At 35.7% G+C, this 23057-nt stretch overlaps 3 protein-coding genes across 4 annotated transcripts; all 3 read left to right on the plus strand.

Moving 5' to 3' along the window:
* Positions 1–695: 695 nt before the first annotated feature.
* On the plus strand, positions 696–7235 carry EMB2759 (embryo defective 2759). 2 transcript variants are annotated; one of them, XM_059587750.2, is made up of 5 exons: positions 696–924; positions 1666–1731; positions 2581–2714; positions 4997–5440; positions 6323–7235. In XM_059587750.2, exons 2-5 carry the CDS (start codon positions 1705–1707, stop codon positions 6735–6737), a joined length of 1020 nt encoding a protein of 339 aa, XP_059443733.1. In that variant the 5' UTR covers positions 696–924; positions 1666–1704; the 3' UTR covers positions 6738–7235. The 2 variants fall into 2 exon arrangements, with proteins under 2 accessions (XP_059443733.1, XP_059443735.1); XM_059587752.2 differs by lacking the exon at positions 1666–1731.
* A 602-nt stretch (positions 7236–7837) lies between these two features.
* LOC132176359 (uncharacterized) lies at positions 7838–12166 on the plus strand. The gene is made up of 5 exons (XM_059588542.2): positions 7838–8162; positions 9041–9107; positions 9497–9895; positions 10938–11281; positions 11581–12166. The coding sequence occupies exons 1-5, from the start codon at positions 8082–8084 to the stop codon at positions 11794–11796; spliced, it is 1107 nt and encodes a 368-aa protein (XP_059444525.2). The 5' UTR covers positions 7838–8081; the 3' UTR covers positions 11797–12166.
* A 6192-nt stretch (positions 12167–18358) lies between these two features.
* Positions 18359–21771, plus strand: LOC132175219 (uncharacterized). The gene has a single exon (XM_059587089.2). It carries the CDS (start codon positions 18600–18602, stop codon positions 21540–21542), a length of 2943 nt encoding a protein of 980 aa, XP_059443072.2. The 5' UTR covers positions 18359–18599; the 3' UTR covers positions 21543–21771.
* The last annotated feature ends 1286 nt before the right edge of the window (positions 21772–23057 follow it).

The following is a 23057-nucleotide window of genomic DNA, read 5'->3' on the forward strand; positions in this document are numbered from 1 at the left end:
GTAGCCATGATAGTTAGCCCTATGCTAGACACGAAAATCCTAATTATAAATCCATCTTAACTCACTTGACCTTACTAACTAACTATCCTCCTTTTATTAGATAAGTTTTCTTTTTAGAAGTAGGTTGAGGGTTTAATCCTAGAGTTTTTTTTTTTTTTTTTTTTGACCTTGGTCTGAAAATAGAATTTCGCTTCATTTATAACGTATTTTATTCTGTATTCTTTGCCATATTAAGAGGTACAGTCAAGTGTATTAACAATTCTCATTATAGTCCTCAAGGGGTAATTCAAACGGTTGACAATCACGCTTTATGAAGCAGAAATCACTAGTTCGAATTCCTCTTCCTTTTCTTGTGCGAACATGTCAAAAAAAGAAAAAGAAAAAAAGAAGCGGAAGTCATTAGTTTGAATTTATCTTTCCTTTCTTGTGTGGACATGTAAAAAAAAAAAAAAAAAAAAAAAAAAAAAGCAACTAGAAAAAGGAGATATATCAAATCCCAACAAAGCCCACCATGTCCGACCCAACACTTCCTTTAACTCTCTCAAGTTATCCAATATTTCTTTTCTCTACATCCAAACGGTCATTTCACAAAGGCCACCAATTCGTTTTTCATTTTAATTGTTTTTTTTTTTTTTCTTTTTCAACCGCCTTTCTTAACCTTACCCGCTGGTGTTTCTTGGTGCTTCATCATCATATCATATCCACTGTAAAAAAAAAAGCTCCGTATAAAAACCCTAAATTCAATTACCCAAAAAGCCTATCCCTTTTTCAATTTTTCTCTCTATCCTATTCATTCTATTCTATTCGTAGAACTTCACTTAGGGAATAAGATAAGAGGGTTTGTTATTCTTAGCACAATTGTAACAATTTTTGTTTTTGAGCGTCCTACTTGGGTTTGAGGAGCTCATGAATTCAAGTGCACAGGTTAGTGTAAATTTACATTCTTTTTTGGTCATTGTGAAGTTCAATTTATGGAATTTAAGTTTATTTTGTTGGAACCCTTTTTTTTTTTTTTTTTTTTTGGTTTTATTCATTAAAAATAAACCCCGATTTTGGTTTTCGCTTTATCCTTAGGTTTTGCTTTCTGTGTTTGTAACAGTATTTTTTTTTTTTTTCCTGGGAATGTGTTATATTATGTTTGTTTGCCGAGAAAATTGAGGAAACAGGGAAGGAAAAATAATTTGAAGTGTTACATTTTTGGGTTTTTCTTTTTATTTTCCTAAGAAAATGAAAAGGTCAGCTTTAGTTTCTAATTGTATAATTGGTAATTGCATATTCCTCTTGCTGTGTTGCTACAAAGAATTGTCGAGTCTTCGAGAGGTTTTTTTGCTTCCGTGTCAAAGTTGGCATTCCATGGGTTTAGCTGACTTGGAAAGTTTATTACGTTGTTACAGATATTAGAATATGTGGTTTTCAATAATTCTTCGATTTTGAGTAATATTTAGATGTGTTAGTGTGAATTCTGCTGTATAAACTTATTAGTATAGTAATATTGAGATGGGTTACTTTTATATGGTGAACATGGTTAAGTTTTTGTGTCTTATAGTATTTTTTGTTCTCTAAGTAGCATGGTAGGTCGTGTTATGTTTTTGGGAGTTTGAATTGGCCGGTTATATTATCTCGATGGATAAATGCGTGTTACTTGTGGTTTTTTTTTTGAACTAGGCCCTGCTAAATAAATGATTGGTGGTTAAGGGTGAGACAATGGCGTTGGTAACCCACCAAATGCAGGTAATTTAAGAAAACCTTGACTACTTCATCTATATATTTATATGGGCTTTGAGGAACAGAGTCAAGAGCCAAAGGTATATTAAGTTAACTTCCACATTAGTACCACTCTTTCACGACGTAACCTATATTTATTTACATGGATTTCTTAAATCCTGTGTGTTCATGTGTTTTCTTTTCTTATATTTTAAATTTATGTTTTGGAAAAGAACCAGCTTGAGCACCCCAAGAATGTTGTGTTGTTTGAAAGAACTTTAGATTGCAGGCCGAATGGAGATGGGATCAGTTTTGCTTGGTTTTAATTTTAAGGGCGGACAATGTTTATGTCGGGCATCTAGTAAAGCCGCATCAGTCAATTGATTTTTTTTGTGATACACCTTTAATTCTGGCATACTCTAATGAAAGTTTAATAAAGTAGTAGATTTATTCACTTGGTAAATTTTTAAAGTCATGGTTTTTTTTTTTCGTTCTAGTTTGTAGTTTGATTATTATGCTGAGCATCTGAATCCCTAAGTCAGTGATGATGCCTTGTGCTTTTATCAATGATCAGTTCTTGCACTGGTTGCAATGCTGGGAAGTATTTAAAGCTTAGCATCTAGGCAGAATTGAAGCAGCAATGTAGATGCGTTGTCTCATTTTTTTACAAAGATCAAAACTAAGTCATAGAACATAGAAAAGTTACTGATCATGTTCAAGAAATTTTCTCATAGATGTGCTTGTATCATTTTCCATATGTGCCAAGATATCTGGAGTAACCATAATGTCAATACTGTGGTGACTTCTAACTTTCTATGTCCATCTGATGTTAGTTAAAAATCCCACGAAAGCATGTGATGTGGTTATGCTTTTCAGGGTTCTTATGCTATATTTCCCTCAAGACCATTATCATGGAGCAAAGATATAAAGTTGAAGCAGTATGTAACAAAATTTCACGTGATTGGGAAAGCAGATAGACATATTTTATTAAAGCGCAATGTTAGTTTAAGGTGAGAATTTTCCTTCTTAAGTCCTTGTTCTGGCATTCTTGTATATAAACCGAGTATAATTGAATATGTCACTGCTTGTATGTTTGTTGGTTCAAGTAATCAATCTGTTCAAATTGCTAATGTTTAGGTTTTCATGTTTAATGGTTAATGGATTTATGGAAGAAAAATGTTAGGAGTATTAACTCTTTTACTAACATACGGGTATTAACATGATGTGGAGCTTATCCATTGGAGAGGTTCTAAACAATAAATAAATAAAAAATGCTACGAATACCAATGAATAAGCTTCACATCATGTTAGTAATCATCTGTTAGTAAAAGAGTTTGTACCCTTAGCATTTCTCTGTATAGAAATCTGCAGACTTTCTGTTATTCAGCTATGGGTCCACTTCTGCAACCACATCCTGAACTCCACAAGGTTAAGAAATAAGATACGTGAGTTTGTCTTGTCAGATCAAGATGCTAAAGGTTAATAATACAAGTTGCAAGGGCCAACTCTGGGGACCTTAGTTGAGCTAAGAAAGGCCTTGGTTTTTGAAAGAATGTAAACGTTAAGACGTGAAATATATGTAAGAGAATGCTTGAAACTTCACAACAGCATTAACTTTGTTGATTATAGATGTAAAAACATATGCATTGTTATTATATTTTTAGCTAGCAAGGATAATATTTACTTTCAAGAGGCAGGCTGTTTTTGGAGGAAGCAAATCACTTCATTTTACATTAAGTCGAATTTTGGACAGGTAGTGTGGTTCACGAAGTTGAATGTTGCAGCTTGGATTCACCATGCCACTTGTCTGAAAATATTAGTAGAAGATTGGAAGCCCACATAAAAAGGAAAAATTATGTACTTGATAATAATTACAAATAATGTTTTAATTGCATGGATCTTCCATGCTACCTCTTATTGATCAAGCAACAGTAACACGTCTCTGATTGGTTAGGAGACAGTAACACATGAAAATTGCGAATTCATTTTTTATGATAGTCTTAATTTCTATCAACATGATTGAATATTGGACATCTCTCTCTCTCTATTTTATTTTATTTTTATAATATTCTGGCATAAAAATAAAAAGTCTTTTTGATGAAACTGCAAGTAATACGAGAGATAATCGTTAAAAAGATTTGTAAAAGAGTAATTTTTTGGAGGAGGTCTCTGACATGGTTGGAAAGAATTAAGTATCATTAGACTTAAAGCTACTGTGAAGTGATATCCAAGAAAATAAAAAGGCTTTTTGGTACAGTTGTAATTGAAATGAGTCACGAGTCCGGTCTTTTCTTGCATCTTGTGTCTTGTCCAGGATGCAGATAGTCACAGTCACAAAAGATTCCCAGAAGATTGAACTTGGTTGAATGTGCTTGTTTTAATTAAGAACGTGTTTATGTTAGTAGTTTCAGGCTATATCTAAAGCACTAGCATGCATGTTACACACTTTCTCAATAACTAATTCAGCTTGAAGTTTATTGTTTTTGAATATCTAGTAGTTCAGTAACACCTCTCTTAGCCTCTGTTGTGCACAGTGTGGAATGCATCAGTTTTACTTGCCATCCATTTTTCCTTTTCTAGTTTTCTGGGAGAAGAAAGGTGAAAGAGAGAGCACACGGGCCCGGGGGGTGGGATTCACTTCTTCCATGATCTGGTTACATATGGATAAGAAATTCTTGTGCACTCCCATGTATTTGAGTGATATATGTTTGGCTTTTTTGAAGAAAAAGGATCTCCTGAAAAAATTTTATATACAGATGCTTGGCGGGTGGTTGTTAACCATTTCTCTTTCTCATCATTAGATTTAACTGCTTTTAAGTAATGTTTGGATAGTCCATGTAATTTGAATAAGCCCATTGTGTTTTTCCTTACTATTTAAGTTCGATCTGATATGTTATTTTTGGCGTCATGGATGAGAATTTTCCAATTTACCATCCATGGTTGTTTTAGGATATCAAGAAATGCAAATTTTTGCATATATTAGTATTGCTAAGTCTTCTAGCTTGTATAGGTTTTACTATACAATTCTGTTGCAAGGGTAGATGATCTTGAAATTCGAAAATGCAGAGGGTGAAATAAGTATGCTTTTAATTTTCATGGGACATCTAGATGTTTTTTGAATTATTGTAACATATATATTAACTTCTCTGTGGTTTTCTAGTATTTAAACGTTGTCACTGCTACTTGCTTGCATCCTTGGAATTCTTTCACACGTATGTGCAGGTGTGATCACACCCACACATACAGTTTTCATTTATCTTGGTCTAATAAATCAGAAAACTTGTTTCCACAGTGTAGGTGCGTCTCCTCGCCATCGAGGAAAGCCTAAACCTTTGAGAATTTCAGCTTTCAAAGGCAATGCCCAAAATGATGAATCGGCAGGCAGAGCAAGTGGATCAAAGGTTCCTAAGAATTCTGTTAAACTAAAAGAGAGTGAGGATACCATACTGGAATCTCCAAAGGCAAATGACATTCCACTTTCTTATACCTCTGAAGCAAATGAGAGCATTGTATCCTCCCCTGCTATTCATAATTTATTCAAGAAATGGTTAACAATGTTGCGCACACAGTCACCAAGTCAAGTGGGGGATGGAGTTTTGGGAGGAGAACCACCTTTAAGGGAGATGTCAGAATCTCAACATGATACTCAAAAGAAGGAAAGAGGCGAGATTCTAAAAGCGGCTTGGTGCTACTTTCTGGGTCTGGATGCAGCAGTAAAGATACCCTTACTGATATTGTAAGTTTACTGGTTTTTGTCTGCCACTCTCTCTCTCTTCTATTGATCTGCATGACTTGTGAGGGTTTCTCTTATCCATGATATAATTCTGTCTTATATGGATTAACATATTGGTGTTGGGCGTGTGCATGTGTTTAGCTGTCAGTTTTGTCAGTTCTCCAAAGATTTTCCACCATTTCGATTTCGTTACCCATACAAAACTTGTGTCGACTCAGGTACACCAGGTTGAAGAGGTTCCTGCAAGCTTGCTCATTTCTAAATAGACCATCTATAATATATGAAAGGACAAGAAAAAAATAATAATAATTAGAATTAAGACCACATTAGGGCACTGTTTTCTTCCTACTTAATAATGAAGGGATGTCTACTCTTCAATTTCATTAAGCTTTCTTATCAGTTCTTAATTCCGTTGCTGCCTACGGGTCATTAGTGCTATCCCAATTTGACCTCTAGCAAGTTGGTGCTTCCTTGTTTTTTGAGATCATCTGCAATTTTGTGGAGATTTGGTACTTTGATTAATGGAGCCTAGTATCAGTATTTTAGAAATCGAAAAGATATAATTGCGGCATGCAACTGTTATTGAATGTCTCACTGGTACGTTAAATAATTTTATCATTCTTTTTTATTATGACTGAGAAAAGGGGAAATGAATTCATTGTTATTAAAATATAAAATTCTTAAGTTTCAGTATTTAATGGTATCTTGATCACCAACTTAAGCTTGCAGTATCATAGTTTAGTCTTTTGGCATTATCTATCTAACTTGAGGTAACTCTTGTTGTGCTTTAAATGTGTCATATTATTTTGATAAGTGTGTTCCATGACAATACAATAAAGTTACATACATCTTTGTTGCTTCTAATTTGCGCTGTTTAATCTGCAGCTTACCTTTGTACCTGGCAGTTAATGTGATTTATGGGGTTGAAGTTTCAAAAGAACTGACTCCTTTGTGGGTTTTAGGGCCCCTTATCATGGCTCTCAACATCAAGATATTTCAATGGGTGTGCTCTCTCTATGTCTTCAGCTTCAAGCTGACTCTTACAGTAATTAAGAATTTGCCCACTTACTGCATGGTCGCCTTTAGCTATATTGCAAGTGGGAAGCTTAAAGAAGATGTACGAGCTCGTTTCTGGCAACCTGTAGTGAACATAAAGAACCTAGACTACAAAGAATTATCAAGAAAAAGGATGAAAGAATTGCAAGAGTGGATTGTGGAGAGGTATCTTGATTATGTGGAATCAATATGGCCGTATTACTGCCGGACAATCAGGTTCCTGAAGAGGGCTAATCTCCTTTAATTATTGGAATTGTACTTTGAGCAAAAAGTTTTTCAGTGAGGGGAAATGGCTCAATTCAGAGTAGCTTCTGATTGTGTCCCAAACGGTTAAGATTTTTGAGACAGATCTAGCCAACCCCATTTTAGACTGGGTTGTCTCATGCAAGTTGAGGATCAGCACAGGTTGATCGATTTCTGTAAATCTGTTAAGGTGGTGCTCTTATTCTTGGATGAGTTCCCTATTAATTTGTTTCTTTTTTGTATTCGGTTGTTGCTCTTTTATATTCTTGAGGTAGATGGAAGTGATATAAATTCCAGTACTGATTCGTTAATGGGTTTTGGGTGTTTCATTTTTGTTCTTTCCCTTTTTCTGCTGTATTTGGGATTTGGGAAGCATTCTTCACTTGGTCATATGCTTGATCATAACTTCTCCCTCGCAGTCTCTCTGAAAATAGTGATGCTTTGAAGGCTTCGGCAAAGTAGAGATGGCTATTTATTTTATTTTATTTTATTTTTTTTCTGTGGTTTCTTCTTCTTCTTCTTATTTAGATGGCTTGCTTTTTAATTTCTACATTGTCGGTGTTGAGGTGGCCAAGAATTTGCAACCACCTGATTGGCTATCAGCTGCACCTTCTTGCTTCACAATCCAGTTTCTGAACTCATGAAGGGTTTATGATCAATAAATATGTTTCAAAAGTTGTGCCTTTTGAGATGAATGAAGCGCCGGGGAGAAAAGGGGAAGAGGATTCAATTTTCTCTTTGAATATTTCTTATCCTAAGAGATAGTTCAATCGGTTGGAGATTACGCTTTATAAAATGGAAATGGAAGTCACTAGTTTGAATCTCTTCTCTTCTTCTTGTGCTGACAAAAATTAAAAAAAAAAAATTCTCTGGGTTTTCACAAACTACATATCCTCTCTATCGTACAAAAATTATTGGAATTAATAGGTTGATTGTTCAATAGAAGCCTCAACAAAACCAACTTAAATTTAAAATTATAAAACAACTAGAGGAAAATGGAAAAAGAATGAGAAAGAAAAAGACAAAAAAAAAAAAAAAAAAATCTAAAATAAGTGAAAAGTGGGAGGCCGATACAACATACAAGACGGATTTGTACAAAACCTTAACCCGCTTGAACCCACGAAAGAAACAAAACAAGCTTCTCTTTCTCTCTCTCTTCCTCAAAACCCACGTCTCAGAATCACCGAATTTTTCACTTTCCCACCGTTTTTTTTTTCCTCGAGAAAATTTTCATACGGGTATTCGTAAATACCCTCCAATTTAAATGGGCTCGCGTTAAAAACTCATCAACATGGAGAGCTTTAGTCTGTGATAGACTCTGTTTTGGTTCTTATTGCTTTCAGATATGACTCTGAAAATTGGCTCTTCGTTTTCTTGTTTGGTTGCTTCTGTTTCTTCTCCTTCCCAGTCTAGGAGAATTTCGCGGGTAATGATTTTAGTCATGTTTGGTTACTCTGAAAATATGTACTTATTTTTCCCATGAATGTGAAGGTTCTTGTTATGGGTACCTGTTAGTAGGGTTTAGGGTTTTTCAATAGCTGAAAGGTTTTACTTTGGTTGGTGAATTTGATTCATAGTGTTTCTTTACTGTGTATTGATTTTAGAAATGATAGAAAAGAAAGTATCGGTTGAGGTTGCTTTGGTTAAGTAACATCTGTCATTTGGCCTAATGGTATATGTTACATGTAAGAGAGAATGAATTGTTACTATGCCTCTGTTGTAATGCGTAATCTGTTTTCTTGGTTTATGTTCAAATTTGTACACGAAGCTTATGACAATTACTGGGGGATTCTTAGTAGTTTTTATTTTATTTTTATTTTATTTTATTTTATTTTATTTTATTTTTTTTTTATCATAAGTCATTTTGGTTGGCTCCTGAGAAAATGGTGATAATTTGATATGATTTTAGCATTCAAACTTACATTTAAAAGCATGGCTTCTTGGAAGCTAGAGGATTGTGTTGCTGACCCAATATTTGACTTAGATTCTATAAGGACCCATCTCTCTTTTGTTAGTTCTGTATCACAGACATGTTTGGTTAGACATAGATGATAATTTGAAAGTTTGTCACATAGATTTTTTCCACGGCACGTCACTAGTTTAAGGTCATGTAGGATAACAATGCCATACTAGAAATTGTGTTTCATCTTGCTCAATGGATTGTATTACTAGTCATAAAAGTTTTCTTCTTTATCGAGTAATATTTGTTGTTTGACTTGCTTTTTGATTCTAATCTAATCTATATGAATGTAGTGCCCCTGCACACATTGATCTTCTATGTAACCTCTTCAATTTGATGTTCAGCTGAGCTTATCACGAGGATTTCCTGAAATTCAAAAACATGATTTTCAGCTGCTAAAATATGCTAAAGGTAACTTCCATATTTGTTAGATATTTCTTGAAGTTCTACAATTTTCTTTATGCTGCAAACTAGGTAGCATAAATTCTTATATATCCCTGAAGTTCTGAGAGCAACTCTAATACAAATTACAGTAACACGGGAGTTGATGGACTCCATTTGACTATAGCTGCCAGGCCTTTTTTCACCTGTCTAGTATAAATTGAGTCGTCCCCAAGGGATAGCTCAATCGGCTAGGGACCACGCCTTATGAAACAGAGTTCACTAGTTTAAATCTCCCCTCCCCCTTCTTGTGTGTTAATCTCCTTGCCTAAGAGTTTTTAAATTTTATGTTGATTAATTCTATGAAATGTGCCACAGCAGTAAGCCAGTAATAATTCTGCTCTAAAACTGTATTGTAGTGAAGTCATGCCAGTGCATAGCTGGAAAGCTGAACTCTAGTAGAAGGTTCCTGAAGAGTCAAAATGTTCTCTGTGCTATTTCTGAAGAACAGACAGAATACAATGAGATCGAACTAGATGCATCAGAGCAAGAAAATCATTGGCCTAATGCTGAAGATGTCTCTCCTGCAAGCAGCTCATATATCCATTTTGTGGGAACTGGTGGAAAACCAGGTTTAATCTCATTTTACAACTCTCCATATAAAAGAGAGGACGAACTCTCTATATCCAACCCACAAAAGAGTCAGAACAGCCTACTGTGGTTTATTGGTCCGGCTGTCCTTGTAGCCTCTTTCATTTTCCCCTCACTTTATTTGCGCAGAATACTCTCCACTGTATTTGAGGACTCTTTGTTGACAGGTGAGCCCATATTCTTACGTTGGTCTTGAGATTTCCATTTTTCTTTTTATTTCTTTTGACGTAAATCTTGACACTTTTTTTTTAACAAGCTTTAAATCAATAATCAAGTAAAACAATATGCAAGGACACAAAAAGTTCCTGTTTTTTCTATTCTCTTTGGCTGTGGCCCTGGCTGCTTGGGAGGAGGGGCTGGTCATTTTGCTGCATCGTTTTCTTCCAGAAATGTGTAGATCTTGCTAGGTATCATTTATTAATTGATTTCAGGCAAGGTACACTTCAGGGGTTTGAGTGACCTGTATCTTCAGTTATATTCCACTGTGCAATAGAAGGTGAAAGTTGATGCTACTCACTTTGAAATGGGGACACATGATACATGGCAATTACCTTGTGAAGGAAGTGATACTAGCCAAAGATTATTCAAATTGTTTAGGAGTAGGTGTACGTGATGGTCCTAGGGTGACTAAAAGTTTTAAGGTAGTATTTGAGAAAACTAATTCAAGAGAGATGATTCAACAGACATGGAAAACTTCAGACATACTGAAAGTTGGTAATGGTCGAGAGATTTTCTAGAAGGAAAGAGCAATTATCAACAAGGATGGATGGAGATAGTGTAAATGGTTGTAAAAGTTCTGAAGATAAAGTAGGATGTAATTTAAAATGGAGTGGATTGGCAGTCACCTAACTTTTGGGACTTAATGCTAGAGAATTAGCCATTTGTAAGTTCTTTTTTTGTTCTCTGAAAACAGGTTTTGAAACTTGTCTTCTAAAATAATAATGCTTCTCTTTCCTTTTATCATATCCATGTTATATTGGCTGATATGATGTGTTTTATGTAGCTTATAATGTCAACCACCTAAATAAAACAAAAGTCTAAGCCACTTAAAACACACCATATCAGCCAGTGTGACATGGGTGTAAAGTGTAATATTACATTTTTTTTTGATAAGTTGTAAAGTGTAATATTACTCCCTTCTGAAAACACAACCAAATAGGTCCAAATCGTTTCATTCTCATTAACTTTCCCTTTGATCTCCATCTGCAGATTTCCTCATATTGTTCTTTACAGAAGCACTTTTCTACAGTGGAGTTGCTGTATTTCTTCTTCTAATAGACCACATAAGGAGGCCTATTGAACCTGATTCTGCTACAGGCACTCACAGAACCCTGGCTTCTCATAGAGGACAGCGAATCTCTTCTGTAGCTGCCTTGGTGCTTAGTTTAATAATTCCTATGGTGACAATGGGCTTCGTCTGGCCTTGGACTGGTCCTGCCGCGTCTGCTACTCTCGCTCCATACCTGGTTGGTATTGTTGTCCAATTTGCATTTGAGCAGTATGCAAGATATAAGAAGTCACCTTCATGGTCTGTTATTCCAATTATCTTTCAGGTACGGCAATCATGACTCATTGCTGACCAAATTTTGTTTACAATCTTTTTCGGTATTGAGGATGGATAAAAAAATAAATTTTGATCCACACTGGGATGTTACAGTTATAATTTTATTTTATTTTATTTTTTTTCCTTCATAAATATTCCGACTTTCAGGTAGGCAATCATGTCTCTGTTTAGTATTGACCAAATGGCTTTCAATCTTTTTTTTCTTTTCTTTTTTTCCTTCTTGGTTCATATTCTCTTCATTAAACATTTGAAAGTCCATAAAGTAAAGAGATTCTTTATGCTTAGCAGGTTTATAGATTGCACCAGCTGAATAGAGCAGCACAACTGGTGACAGCCCTGTCATTTACAGTTAGGGGAGCTGAGATGACCTCACACAACTTGGCAATAAATAGCTCTCTAAGTACTCTTCTTAATGTCCTCCAATTCCTTGGAGTCATCTGCATTTGGTCTCTCTCAAGCTTTCTCATGAGGTTCTTCCCTTCTACTGCCATGACTGTGCAGTGAGACATGAGTTTCAGGAAACAATGGGTAAAACAATCATCCGACCTAATAGAGAACAAATGCTACAGGTGGTCTTCAATAAATCTGGTGCAGTCCGACTCTTTTGTGGTTTAGTTATGCTCTGCTGGGAACTCAAAACTAAAAGGGTATTGAAGCATTTGACTTGTCTAGAGGAAATTAAAAGGTAATTGCAGAATATTGTGAAGGAAAATTCTAATTGCTGGAGAGAGTTGAATTGGAAAAATTAATGTGCTCTATTTCTCCATGGTCATTGAATTCCACTATTGCTTGTATATAACTCATTTTCTCCATAGATTGGCCATTTCCCGACAAATGTGCGTTTTTGAAGTTATCTAGAATGGTTAAAACATCATCCATTTGTCACAAATTTTGTCCAGCTGAATAATTTGCTTCAACTTTGGTATCTGAAAATCCTTTCGTTGGACTAGTGTGTTAAATGCGGGCAGTGAGCTGCTTTTAGATACTATATTATACTTGCTACATATATGTTCAGTGGGTGCTTTCCATTTTCCTCTCATTTCTGTGTTAACCCAGGACATATTTTCCAAGACTTTCCAAAAATTTGGTTCCAAACTAATGTGTCACGATTCCATTACCTTCTGCCTTTATTTATTAAAACAATAGATCACATGGGACCGTGACACAAACTAACCAATTTTTTGGAAAATGTCTAGGAAAACCAAGCATTTCTTTATGGAAACTTTCAAGCGTGTGTGCTTTGGAAATGAAGCAAAATGGAAGAGGAGTCACCATTATCTCTTTTGAATTCAATATCTGGGCTCTAAACAAATAACAACTCTGGGAGAATTCATATTTTCTGCTATGACCACCTGAGTTCAGAGGTGACTCAGCCAAGCAAATAATTGGTAAGAACTTTGAAGTCCTTTTTGGGAAATGTAAATTTCAAGTGTTGGGCAATGGACCAGAAAATGACATTGGTGAAAGATGACGGTGCACGCCGAGTGTTGGAGCATTATGGAAATGACATTGAGACGCCAAATCTGACTGGTGAATGCAATTCCATACAGGAACAGAAATAGGAAAGTAGCTACCACGTAGCGTGTAGCAATGTAGTTGATGATTCAATCGTGCAAGGCCAAGAAGTGGGCATTTCTACTTTGACAAGGGGGGTTATAAAAAAGTAGATGTTGATTAGCAATATTGAGGATGGATAAGCACTATGATATTTAAGCATGGTGACAATTAACAGGGTTTCTTGATGCAAAATTGAGCTCGATATCTCATTAACTTAATGAGTTTGTAAGTAAATATGATGTTTTGGACAAATTATACTGTACTACAAGTGCGTCACTCAACCTCTCATCATCGAAGAAACACTCCTCACCATTCTTCTTGCATTGATCTCCCATTGGGAAGTCAGACCAAGTGGCAAAATGGGTTGCCTCCAAATGCCACATTGGATGCATTCTCATCTGTCGCTCCGCCACTCCATCGTCATTGATAGTGGGAAAGATCTCCCTTAGCTTTTGTTTGTTCTATATAAGAAGAAGAAAAATGTCCAACAAGAGAAAAGGAAAATAGAAGAAAATGACTAGGTGAATTATAAGGATTTGGATCTCTTACGTTAGAGGTGTCTGAATTGCTTGCAATTTGAACAGTTTCATATAGAGGGAAGCTGCAAGGCCTACTTACCCCCCATATGCCCCAGACATCCTCTCACCCACCCAGGGCAAGTGGGGCCCTTCAGTCCCCAACTCTATAAAAGTTGTAATTTGAATAATTAAGTACATAAAATCCTCATTCAAATTGTAAACCATTGACAATTGGATAGCTCACAAATGGTACTAAAGTCTCTCTCTTATCTTGAATTTTGACGGCATGTATATGAATTTGGCTTAAGGGACTCTCTAGCTAGCTGGAGAAAAGGAATTGGGTGCATCTTTTTGACCTTTTATCATCAAAATGCATTGCACTTTCACTAAATTTTCATTTTCGCTGATAAATGGCGTGGAAGAAAAAAAAGGGAGTGGGGGACTGCCGACCGCGGCTTTAGCCTTTAGTCCACTCCTCCCTCATCCCGCAAGCACTCCCATTGCATTAAGCTTTCCAATCTATTACTCACCAAGTTTGATTTCCCCTTTCTCATGTGACACAAATACTCGTAATATAGGGAATAATAATTGATTATTTATTATTTTTCTAAGAGTAATGCAAGCCGTGCATGCATTTTATATGCTATCGCTGACATGTCACTACCACATTAGTCAAAAAAAAGAAAATTACACACATTCTCCTAGTCGATGCCGCTCCTTACCACCACATAAGGGTGGTCGGGACTACTCTCGATGGAGAGATTGGGGTGGTCAACCACTAGGGACGAAAATCAGGACTTTTTATTAAAAGGGGTTAAAGCATGAATGAGGGGTCAAGTCTAATTTTGATAAGAGCTGAAACCTAATTATTAGTCTAAAAAAAATATAAATACTTAATTATATAAAAATATTTTAAAGCAATCCGTCCTTGTTTGGGTTAGTCAATCGGTCACTCATAAAAGAAGTTGGATAATTTTTCTTTCACTAAAATGGTAGTATTACGTCAATAAATATTTTTGGATGCTGACATGACGGTGCGGCATGAACTAGTCGAGCTCAAAATGCACGTATGACTAGCATTTTTCTTTTCCTAACTATCCAAACACTCCACAAATTTTAGATTTATCATTATTACTTTTTATTTTTTGAATTTAAGATTTATCATTATTACTTGTTTAGACGTGTGGTGAAACAAGTGTATGTGGTTGTCCAACGCTGGCGAAGCTTTAGTAGTTATTTTTCCGACATTATCTTCTAGGGGTCAAAGCCTCATTCATTAATAGGCACCGAGAAATAATTTGCTTCCAAGAGAACAAAACCAAATTGATTTGCTTTGAAAAAAAATTTATTTATTTATTTATTTTTAACAAACAACATAAAATATAAAATACTTATAAGTGAAAAATATAAAATTAGTTCCTTTAGTTTACCTGATTTACAATTAGCTCCATGTAATATCTAAAAAAATACAAATTACTCCCTACGCTCAAATTCCGTCAACTGAATTAATAGATTCTGCTGGTGTGACATATTAAGACCAATAAAATTAATAATTATGACACATGTTCTATTTAAGTCAATGTTACATTAACAAAATTTGTTAATTCAATGGATATAATTTGACTGGAGAAAGTAAATTTTTTTTTCATACTTCAGGAATTTCTGAGTTCATTTTAATAGCTAATTGTAAATCAGATAAACTATAGAAATTGATTTTTCATTTTTTTCCAAGAATTAATATTGTTTTCACTTTTATATCAAACACTTTCTAAAATAAATTAAAAAATAAAAACAAAATCAAAAAAACATCATTAAAAAAATTGACAAACAAAGCCAATAAAGACGTCATAGCCACATCTAATATAAACAAAACAATTATGATGTGTCTAGCATATCAAAAGGCAGATTAACATAATAAAACCAACTTCTTTCCAAATAATAATAATAATAATAAAACAAATTACAACTATGCAGTGAGTCTATGCAGACAACGTAATCAACGAATATTGGTTGGGATTTGGCACTAAATAATACTAAGGGCTTGTTTGAGATTGCGTTTGAAAGACGTTTGAGAGGCCTAAAAATGCTTTTAACACCCAAAAAGTTCGTTTGAAGAAAAAAATATTTGTTTGGTAAAAAAATTAAAAGCACTTTTAAGGGTCAAAAAATCATAAAAATAGCCAAAAAAAAAACACTACAAAAGCTAAAAAATGAAGCTTTTTTCCAAAAGTTCTTTTTGACTTAAAAGCTCTATTTTTCAAACGCAATCTCAAACAGGCTTTTAAGGCTAGTCACCTTTCTTTTTTTCTTTTTTTTGGGCTAGAGGAATTGCTGGAAATATCGATTTCCTTCAGTCAATGATGGGTTTTATTTCTTATAGAAAGTTTGTACGTATTTTCCAGAAAAAAAGTAGCTTCTTCTTGGGACCCTTTTTTCTTTTAATGAGAAAAACAATTACAGAAAAGAAAAAAAGAAAAAAGAAAACAGAATATGATTAGTTTCTTATTATGATCAATGTCTACAATCATGCACCTTCTCTTTTGGCAGCACGTCTATTGAATTATTATTGCCCTTTGACTCTTTGTTATTTTAAATTTTTGAACTTAACCATCTCCTCTGCTCAATTCCTTTTAAATTTCAGGGTAGGTAATGTTTTAGCATAAAGCTCCATGGAAAAGCTCCCATGGAATTATCTATTTGTCTTATGGAGTTTGGATATATGACATTACGTTTTATAAGATGATTTAATATGTCTTCTTCGCTATTTCAGAATTTTATATGAAATAATAAAATAAGAGAAGAAAAGCAAATCAAAAGTAAAGAGAGAGAAAAAAAAAACATAAGGAATCTTGTTCTTATTTACTTGATTAACGCTTGAGAATAACTTCAATTAGACTGGTGTAAATTGGGTATTTTGCACTCTACAATAGGAAGTAAACACATCAACTTGAAATACTAAAAAATAATATAATTCTGCACACCAAATAATTTTTCTTCTTGACAAAATAACTTATAGGCAAAATACACATTGATAAAATCACCGAAGCCGCTGTCTTGGTTGGTTTTGGAGACTCAGGTGTTGAGGGCTTGGAGGTGGGTGGAAGGGTTGGTGGTGGATGGTGGGCGTTGAATTAGAACTAATGGAAAAATATATGGAATTTATTTGAATTAAAGATACGGTATTTTCATCTTCATTATATTTAATGTTTTTACTTGATATGTCAAATTTTTATTAAATGCTGTAAAATAGGGTTTTCGGTAGGTGAAAGAATAGAAATATGATAATCAAAAGATTTCAATCAAACTTAATAGAGAATATTTTAATATTGAAAACATATCAACCTAATATGGAAAGATATATTCTAACATCTATGACCGAAAGAAGAGGAATCTTTCTTGATATATATCATTTTCTGCTCCTGCAGCAGATGTAGGCAGAATATGAAGAGAATGTTAAATGGGTTATTTAACAAATTGAATTTGATGGCATGCGAGAAAAATATGAGTAATGTTAGATACCATCTTTTTATCCTTCTAAAATCCTCCTAAAGCTGATGTAGCTTTCAAAATTATCATTGGATCAAAATTCAAGTATGATTTATCTAAAATTTAATGGTGATTTTAAAAGTCACATCAGCTTTATGAGGATTTTAGGAAGATAAAAAAATGGTACCTAGTATTATTCAAAACATGTGAATTTCCGCACATGAAGATGTTTCCAAAGTACAACATATTGCATATGGAAAGTGAACAGTAAGCACTGGGGTAACATATGGTCCAGGGAGGTAAATACTTTGTTTTCTTGCCGGGATGTTGATGGGACAAACCTAGTTGGGCTTTCATCCATAGTGGCTGCCTTTGCTTCAATCCTGAGAAACTAAGCAAAGGTGAAAAGGAATATAAAGCAAGAAGTGAGAGCTAAGAGGACACAATTCTACATCATAGAAAATCCAACTGAGGTGAACTTCTTTGTCCTCTTTTGTTTGGGTTGTTTTCTAGGAGGAATAATCCTTTCATTAAAGTTATAGGCCATCTCTCTCTTCTGCCCCCTACATATAATTAGGCTTATTAGGGCAATGCAGCATTCTTTGAATGTGTAATACCAAACCTCACATGCTCTTGTATCTATCTGAATTGAACACATGCAATTGCTGCAGCTGGTAACTACTGGAAAAGTGATGAATGTGGTTGTTTTGTTCTTCTGTTTTGTTCTTGTATTTTATTTGGAATTAGGTGGTTTAGGTTAAGAAAGAGGAGATTAATATTTGAACAGTCTATGTTCAGATTGAAGGGGAGTTAAACAAAGGAAAATCATTTTAGAATTTTGAAAGACTGGAGACACAAAAGGAAATAAATAAGAGAAAAGTATAAAACTGCAGGTTCCTTGATTGTATGTCATTTATCTTTTTATATTTAATGGTTAAAAAAATGCCATTGACTGGCCCATTAAGCTAGATCAACAGCATAGGGTGCCCAATTATTCACCTTACTGCTCTGCTCCTGTGGAGCATCCTAATATTTCAATAGCATAATGGGTTTATACCTATTTGGTTGACATTCCATGAAGTTCAATTGACCAGATCTCTTACAAAGTCAAACAAACTTGATTTTAGGGGATACTTCTAATAGACTCAAAAACAAAATTTTATCTCTTTTATTTTTTTGTTTGTTTGTTTTGGAGGGAGGGGGGTACAGGAAATCTATTATTTATATGGTGGATATCCAACCTAAACTTCACAGATAGAGCCTAGAGAAAATACCACTTCTTGAATTCACTTCAGCAAGTGGGTCTCTCTCTCAACTTTTTGTTCTTTCAGCATGCCCAAGAAACTATCTTATCTCCATGCACTTGCCCATCTCACAAGCTACTAAAACATGCTACAATGGGCCATTATTGCCTTTTGAAAAAAACAAAAAAAAAAAAAAAAATGGAGAAGAAACTACCATATATACCTTTTACAAAATTTGAGGTAAAAGCCTACTTACTTTATGCATATCACCTCCTTTCTTTACAAACTGATTAGGTAGGCCTACTTCAATAAAAGTATATAAACTCCTTGCTTCTATCATCCTAGCAGTTTAAACCTGTATAATCTCCACTACAAATTCTCCCCTTTCGAATTTCTATTTCACCCCTTCATACTTTCTGTTCCAATAATTTTGTCTAGCAACACTGAATCTTTCGAATCAGCTGGTATCTGATACTTGAACATCTTGGCCATCCATTTTCATATGGACAGCATTCAAATGTCTCAGTTGGTTCTGTTTTTGTCAGCACTTAGCTCTTTTCTTGCTGTTACTCTTGGAGATAATTCAGCAGTTGCTTATAGTTGGCTTCTGAGAGTTAAATCAGAACTAACCGATCCTGCAGGAGTTCTTGAGAACTGGTCTCCCAGCTCTCACATATGCAGCTGGAATGGACTGACATGTTCAGATGATCAGACCAGAATTCTGGGCTTGAATCTGTCTGATTCAAGACTATCAGGCTCACTCTCACATGATTTGGGGCGCTTCACTTCACTTGAAACACTTGATTTGTCCTCAAATTCCCTAAGTGGACCAATACCTCCAGAGCTCGGGCAGCTGCAAAATCTAAGGATGCTTCTCCTCTATACAAATTATCTCTCTGGTAAGCTTCCTGCAGAGATAGGTCTACTGAAGAAGTTGCAAGTTCTTAGAATAGGAGATAACATGTTAACAGGTGAAATTACACCAACCATTGGTAACTTGACAGAGTTGAGAGTATTGGGTCTTGCTTATTGCCAATTTAATGGAAGCATTCCAATTGAGACTGGTAATTTGAAGCATCTAATATCTCTTGATTTGCAGAACAACAGCCTCAATGGCCTTATACCAGAAGAGATTTTTCATGGCTGTGAAGGACTCCAAAACTTTGCTGCATCAAACAACCAGCTCCAAGGAGATATCCCTTCATCGATTGGAATGCTTAAATCACTGCAAATTCTTAATCTGGCAAATAACAGCATTTCTGGCTCAATTCCTATTGCATTAAGTCGTCTCTCCAATCTCAAGTACTTGAATTTGCTTGGGAATGAATTAAGTGGTGAAATTCCTTCTGAGCTGAACCAGCTGGTTCAGCTCCAGAAGCTTGACTTATCAAGAAACAACCTTTCAGGAAGCATAAGCCTTCTCAATACCCAGTTAATGAATCTTGAAGCCCTTGTTCTAGCTAACAATGATTTGACAGGTAGCATCCCAAGCAACTTCTGCCTAAGAAATTCGAATCTTCAACAACTTCTTCTGGCTCGAAATGAGCTCTCAGGCAAATTTCCTTTGGAGCTACTGAGCTGTTCTTCACTCCAACAATTAGACCTTTCTGATAACAGGTTTGAAGGAGAGCTACCATCCCTCCTAGACAAACTAGAGAACCTGACAGATCTCATACTCAATAATAACAGCTTTACCGGTACTCTACCTCCTCAAATAGGAAACCTGAGCAAACTGGAAAATCTTTTTCTGTTTGACAACATGATTACAGGTGAAGTTCCTGTGGAGATTGAGAAGTTACAGGCGTTGAGGGTCATTTACCTCTATGATAATCAGATGTCAGGAAATATACCCAGAGAGTTAACAAACTGCACGAGCTTAACAGAAATTGATTTCTTTGGAAACCATTTTACAGGGTCCATTCCTGCCACCATTGGGAAGCTTAAGAATCTAGTTCTGCTGCAACTGAGGCAGAATTATCTGTCAGGTCCCATACCGCCAAGCTTGGGTTACTGCAAAAGGCTTCAGTTATTGGCCTTGGCTGATAACAAACTCTCTGGATCATTGCCACCAACATTCAGGTTCCTTTCAGAACTCAGCACCATCACTCTTTACAACAATTCCTTCCAAGGCCCTCTTCCCACTTCTCTGTTCCTTCTGAAAAACCTCAAAATCATAAATTTTTCTCACAACAGATTCAGTGGAGCTATCTATCCTCTCTCTGGTTCAAATTCTCTGACTGTATTAGACTTGACAAACAACAGCTTCTCAGGTCCCATTCCTTCTACACTAGCCTTGTCAAGAAATCTCGGCCGCCTCCGCCTTGCACACAATCATCTTACTGGCAACATCCCTCCCATATTTAACCAGCTGACACAGCTCAACTTTCTTGATCTGTCGTTCAACAATCTTTCAGGAGGACTGCAGCCATCTCAACTCTCAAGCTGTACAAAACTCCAACACCTTTTACTTAATAATAACCACTTCAATGGCACAATGCCTCCATGGTTAGGGAGCTTACAAGAACTTGGGGAGTTGGACCTTTCATCCAATAGTTTCTATGGCACAGTGCCTGCTGAGCTTGGAAACTGTTCAACATTACTCAAACTTTCTCTACATAGCAACACTCTCTCAGGAGAGATCCCACCAGAGATTGGAAATCTAACTTCTCTCAATGTTCTTACTCTGCAAAGAAACAACCTTTCTGGCTCCATTCCTTCAACAATCCAGCAGTGCAAGAAGCTCTATGAACTGAGGCTCTCAGAAAACATCTTGACAGGCTCAATACCATCTGAGCTAGGAAGGCTTACTCAGTTACAAGTGATCTTGGATTTGAGTAAAAATCTCCTCTCTGGGGAAATTCCATCATCTCTTGGAAACCTTGTCAACTTAGAAAGACTCAACCTCTCTTCCAATCAACTCCAAGGAGAAGTACCTCCATCACTTGGAAAACTAACCAGCCTCCACATGCTAAACCTGTCAAATAATCATCTCCAGGGCCAAATTCCTTCAACCTTGCCAGGAATATTTCCACTCAGCTCTTTCTTGGGTAATGCCAAGCTATGCGGCCCACCATTAGCAATGTGCTCTGAATCCGTGGGGCAGGAAAAAAAGCAGCTTTCCGAAACTGAAGTAGTGGGTATTATAGTGGCCATTGTTTTCACTTCTACAGTGATATGCTTGGTGATGCTTTATATCATGTGGAGAATATGGTGCCATTGGAGAGAAGTTTCAATTTCAAGTGCAGATGGTGGTGGAATTGAAGAAAAGAGAGAGGAAGGGAAAAGGGTGATCTATGGAGATAAGAAGATCGGGAGGAATGGTGAGTACTGGAAAGTTAACTCCATGGCATTGGTTTCTTCACAAGATAAGCCAAATTCTACAATATTAGCTCGCATATTCCACCTCAGAATGGATTCAGAAGCCATGGAAAATACCTTGTTCTAAACTTGTTATTTTAATTTCTCTTCCCTTTTTCTTTCTTTCTAATTTTCGTTTGAGCATTATCTTTACTCTTGTGATCATTTCTTATCACCCCTGTTTGTAGAAGTGGATGTGTTATAAGACTCCATGCTAGCTGTAATCTTTCGGTGCTGCCAAGCAGAAGCAGCTTTAGGGTCTGACTTTTGAGTGTGTATATAGAAGATATCTGTTAAAAGAAAAGATCCGTTTTGGGTTTAAATCATGTTTTTTTTTTTTTTTTTTTGAAAGGCAAATCATGTTTTTTTCAGTGAAGCGTTTGATATATATATATATATAACGTTTATTTAATTCGATGGGATCTAAATTAATGAAACCTTTTTACACGTGGATCGAAAAAAGTTGACAATGTTTATTATACTTTCCTAGGTTGCTTAATTGCTATATATATATATAGTGCCATCTTCAAATATGTTAAAAGATTTTACAGTGTACGTGGTGCAGCTAGCATTGTCTGTCTGCAATAGTGCAATGGATCCATTCTTCTTTGAATCTTTTGATAGATTGAATCACTAGTCTACTATTAGCTCATTAGAAAGCATCTGGCAACATCTCAGATAGAGCTTGGCCCAAAACCCATTAATCCAATAATGGTCAAAACCTCTTGAAGAAGGGCAGCTTTTGCCTCAACAGCCACCGGGGAGGATGAACTAATAACCATTGCCGTCGACCATGCAAAAAGAAGACAACCTGCCCCTTTTCTACGCGTAGCAGCCACCTAGCATGGAAAAAATCCTTCAGATCTCCACGTCAAAATTAAATTTGACTTAGCATTGAGAGGAGCTTTGACCAGAGACCATTGTTTCCCTATGTTCGTCAAAAGGATTTCCTAACTTGGGATGTGCCAGTGTTGAAGCAATTTTTCGACTGCAATGAGTTACCCGCAAAATAGAAATAATGGCCACTGCGTCTACTGCTCCTAAGAAGACCAGCGACACTCTGATGCTTAAGTTTATTAGCAACTGTATTATATATGCTACCTTTTATATTGTTTTCTACAACTGTTATCGTCTAGATGTCCCATGTTTAATCTTTATTTTTTGGGATTTTGCTTCACGTTTGGAGCAATGGGTGGTTATCTTCCATATATCGGGAGTGCTGTTATTTTCACGAGGTGTGGACAATTATTCCCACGTATTGGTCTATCTAAGTAGGGTCGCTTGAGTGTTTTATCCCCAATAGTTATCCATTGATTCTTATGGCCAACGTACTTGTCCAACTAGGTGAGCATTGAAAATCTTCTATGTATTTGTAATTGGGAATCTTGTGTTGGCTATCATGTGCCTAGTTGGGACCTGGGTGTTGGGATATATATATAGTACCAGCTACATTTGTCCATCAAATTTACTTTCTGTGTTCGAAAAGTGACTCCTTAGAATGGGACTTGAACCTCAAGTTCTGGCCTCAAAACTTTGGATGTTTGGAATGGAGCTCTTTGGTGATGGTTTTATAAGTCGAATTTCATTTAGACCTAGGTTTGCA

The sequence above is a fragment of the Corylus avellana genome, chromosome 3 (genome assembly GCF_965113065.1).
Source record: "Corylus avellana chromosome 3, dhCorAvel1.hap1.2, whole genome shotgun sequence".
Taxonomy (NCBI): domain Eukaryota; kingdom Viridiplantae; phylum Streptophyta; class Magnoliopsida; order Fagales; family Betulaceae; genus Corylus; species Corylus avellana.

Excerpts from the sequence above, each read along its gene's own strand:
- EMB2759 (XM_059587750.2), top strand. The coding sequence starts at position 1,705 with ATGGCGTTGGTAACCCACCAAATGCAG. Across the intron at positions 1,732-2,580 it reads TGGTAACCCACCAAATGCAG|GGTTCTTATGCTATATTTCC; the intron begins GTAATTTAAGAA and ends TATGCTTTTCAG. Across the intron at positions 2,715-4,996 it reads AAGCGCAATGTTAGTTTAAG|TGTAGGTGCGTCTCCTCGCC; the intron begins GTGAGAATTTTC and ends TTGTTTCCACAG.
- LOC132176359 (XM_059588542.2), top strand. The coding sequence starts at position 8,082 with ATGACTCTGAAAATTGGCTCTTCGTTTTCTTGTTTGGTTGCTTCTGTT. Across the intron at positions 8,163-9,040 it reads AGTCTAGGAGAATTTCGCGG|CTGAGCTTATCACGAGGATT; the intron begins GTAATGATTTTA and ends TTTGATGTTCAG. Across the intron at positions 9,108-9,496 it reads GCTGCTAAAATATGCTAAAG|TGAAGTCATGCCAGTGCATA; the intron begins GTAACTTCCATA and ends ACTGTATTGTAG.
- LOC132175219 (XM_059587089.2), top strand. The coding sequence starts at position 18,600 with ATGGACAGCATTCAAATGTCTCAGTTGGTTCTGTTTTTGTCAGCACTT.